This window comes from Fulmarus glacialis, unplaced genomic scaffold (assembly GCF_000690835.1).
Source record: "Fulmarus glacialis isolate BGI_N327 unplaced genomic scaffold, ASM69083v1 scaffold14895, whole genome shotgun sequence".
Lineage (NCBI taxonomy): Eukaryota > Metazoa > Chordata > Aves > Procellariiformes > Procellariidae > Fulmarus > Fulmarus glacialis.
In genome coordinates, this window is record NW_009213979.1 from 47,000 (window position 1) to 50,579 (window position 3,580).

Here is a 3,580-nt window from a genome sequence, read left to right on the forward strand (position 1 = left end):
GCAATTAGACATGATTTTCTAAAAAAATCCTTGGGGGTGGGGGGGGAATCTTTTTGAAATGAGAACTTTATACCTGACGAGTTTGCTCTTTACTTACACACAATGCCTCCAATAACGGCTCTGATCGCAACTGAGAGACATTACTATTATACGAACTTTAGATATACAATCAATATATCACAAAACCCCATGGCCCCGTTCATTTAAGCAGCAGTTAATATTTTAAATCCTTGGGGGTGGGGGGGGAATCTTTTTGAAATGAGAACTTTATACCTGACGAGTTTGCTCTTTACTTACACACAATGCCTCCAATAACGGCTCTGATCGCAACTGAGAGACATTACTATTATACGAACTTTAGATATACAATCAATATATCACAAAACCCCATGGCCCCGTTCATTTAAGCAGCAGTTAATATTTTGATTGAATAGCAGCAGAAGCTTCTCCTGATCAACAGTAAACTACAGCACAATCATCTTTACATTACATGTCTAAATTTAAAGCAAATAATCAACTTCAAACATCATAACAGCCTTGTTATTTGGATGAAAATTTAAAACATTGTGTTTACACAGTAATGATCAAAACTAGTGCAGAAGATGAAAGTGTTTAGCACAGAACATCCTCTAGACGTAGAGCTCCAGCATGAAATTCTTCAGTCCCAACTCATTCACATAGAATGTATCCGTTTCTTCCCAATTTCTTGAAGAAAACAGGTACAGCACAGAAGTTAATAATACCACAGCAGCTTAGTACTCTATGCAGAACTGCAGAACAATATGCAGCACAAGCTTAGAATCAAATTTTAAACTGGGCAACATATAGGAGAGAAAGGGGATGGTGAAGTTAAAGAAAGAGCAATAGAAGTTATTGTTTCATCATTAATTAACTACTTACACATGTGCCATCTTTTTCTTTCTGATTAATAAAATAGTGCAATGAGAAGAAGATGGCACTAGGAAGCAAAAAGAACGTTTAACTCCAGTATACAGGAATCACACAGAGAAGATTAAACCAGTGTGTGTGTGCGTGCGTGCGTATATGGGGGAAACGACAACTATTTTTATATTCTTCTACTACGTTATTAAATCATTTTAGATCCCTTCTAAGGCTCTTCAGAAAGCCAATGAATTAGTGATAATAGGCTGCCAATGGGGAGGATCAGCTTGTGAAGTGTCTCAAATGTATCTGTGAAAAAGCATTTGGGCAATGTATTTGTTTTTCAAGGAGAAATAGTCAAGGCAGCTGTGTTTGGTGTCAGCACATAGAAAGGCGTTCTAGACAAAATAAGTATTGAGCACAGGTATTTGCATAATGCATATTTGCAAAACTAAACAGTGAAAACTGAGTCATTAACCATATGGCAAACCTATACTACGGTTGACAAAATGCCAGGAAACTGTTGCTCTTCAACTATGATGCAGAACTTAGCAAGTGATTCACGTCTGTCACATCCACTGTAAGTGTATTACACGAGCACTATTTTAAGCTATCAGGTAGAGAGCTTTGAGAACAGGCACTGTACAAACACCAATCTTTCAAAGTTGAGGAGATTTACTGTGAGCACATTACACTGAACACCATTCTCTGGAATCTCTGCTTGTTTGCAGGTACAATTAAAGCTGTTGGTTTGCTGTAGTCCCAACAGCTTTGGACTAGATTATTGAAAACCTCCTTTACTCCAGATCTTTTCTTTATCCCCTCATCAAGTCATGGTGGTAAGGAGCTGTGGACCAGCTGTTGCTGAAAAACCCTGGCCCAATACAAATCATCCTGGCACTTTCAATTAAGCTGTGTACCTAAGGAGCCTGCTCCCGCTTCTCTCCTGTCATTCAGCAAGATTTTGCAAATACAGGCCTTTAACTATTTAATCAAGACTACAATTTACTGTTTTAAACAGACTTTAAATTGACTTGGATTCATTTTGGAAAAGATGGGACAATATTCAGACAGTAGTGATGGATGCAACAAAGAAAAAGGCAATTAATGAGAGAGGTTAGCATCTAACCAACATACAGCACACATTTTACATCATGCTTTTCACTGTCCCATCTGACCCCACAAATTTCTATCATCGGTGCACCATCAACAAACTCCATGCAACCTGAAGCAGACGTATCACATTAATCAAACCCTATGTGATCAACACTAGAATCAAAACAGTTCTTGTGTTAAGACTCACGTATCTGCTGCCACATAATTTTGTCAAAGCACAATTTGAATTCAAATATACTCCAATAGCAAGTCCCTTAATATGATTAATAACAGTACCATAAAATTACAACAGCTGTATTACTCTAATAAACATCTTCACTGTAAGGATGCTAAGCATTAGTTATTTAATGACAAATGACTTCATGCAGCAGGTCTATAAAGGCAATGGCAGTGACAGAGAATCTTAAAAAAGTGAAAAAACTCACCTATTATTACTACAGGCAGAGTAAGGAGGGAGTCCCCAGGCAGAACAGTTTCTTCAATTAAAGGCATTCTTTTAACCTTCCTCCCAAGGCTGTCGCCAAAATACTGGATGAAGGAATTCAAAAGCTGTCCTTCGGTATCAGGGCCGCTGTAACTTCTAATTAAGAAGGACAGATGGGAGAAAACTAAAATGAAACAGTTGAACTGTTGTCAGAACAGTCTCTTCAAAAATAAAGTTGCTTTTAATGCTTTACTTTAAGAGCTATGGAATTGGCAAAACCGAGACCAAATGTCGTGGTTTAACCCCAGCTGTCATCTAAACTCGCTCACTCCCCCCTGGTGGGATGGGGGAGAGACTCGGAAGAGTAAAAGAGAAAACTCATGGGTTGGGATAAAGACAGTTCAATAGATAAAGCAAAAGCTGCACACGCAAGCAAAGCAAGACAAGGAATTCATGCACTCCCTCCCATCGGCAGGCAGGTGTTCAGCCATCTCCAGGAAAGCAGGGCTCCATCACGCGTAACGGTTATTTGGGAAGACAAATGCCATCACCCTGAACGTCCTCCCCCTCCTTCTTCCCCCAGCTTTATATGCTAAGCATGATGTCATATGGTATGGAATACCCCATTGCTCAGTTGGGTCAGCTGTCCTGACTATGCTCCCTCCCAGCTTCTTGTGCACCGGGCAGAGCATGGGAAGCTGAAAAGTCCTTGACTAATGTAAACACTACTTAGCAACAACTAAAACATCAGTGTGTTATCAACATTCTTCTCATACTAAATCCAAAATATAGCGCTATACCAGCTACTAGGAAGAAAATTAACTCTATCCCAGCTGAAACCAGGACACCAAAACAGACATGCTTCATCCAATCTACATTTTACTCTTCAGCACAGCTTTTCTAATAGATTTTTAAAAAGTCCACTTTCCCCTAGAAAGTCTACAGAAGGATAACAAAAAGGCACAGATGGCTCTGCAGAGATGCAGATTTCTAATTTCAGTTTATACAAAGCCAAAGTATAACCAAACACTATTTTGATCCCCCACACAGCAGAACTCATTCCTCATTATCCTTATCAAAAGAGGAGAGATACACACTGCCTAGCCAGTTAACAACATTAAGGCCAGCCAAAGGCTGACGGAGCAGCTAAGGTACAAC

General features: G+C 39.4%; 1 protein-coding gene across 1 annotated transcript in view; it reads right to left on the reverse strand.

The window, feature by feature from the left end:
* The window catches only part of OSGIN2 (oxidative stress induced growth inhibitor family member 2), an 11,761-nt gene extending 9,186 nt beyond the window's left edge, over nucleotides 1-2,575 (reverse strand). Inside the window, exon 1 of the mRNA XM_009578399.1 lies at nucleotides 2,424-2,575. Coding sequence (XP_009576694.1) covers nucleotides 2,424-2,490 — 67 coding nt within the window. The 5' untranslated portion in view covers nucleotides 2,491-2,575. The remainder of the gene's footprint in view (nucleotides 1-2,423) is intronic.
* Nucleotides 2,576-3,580: the final 1,005 nt, after the last annotated feature.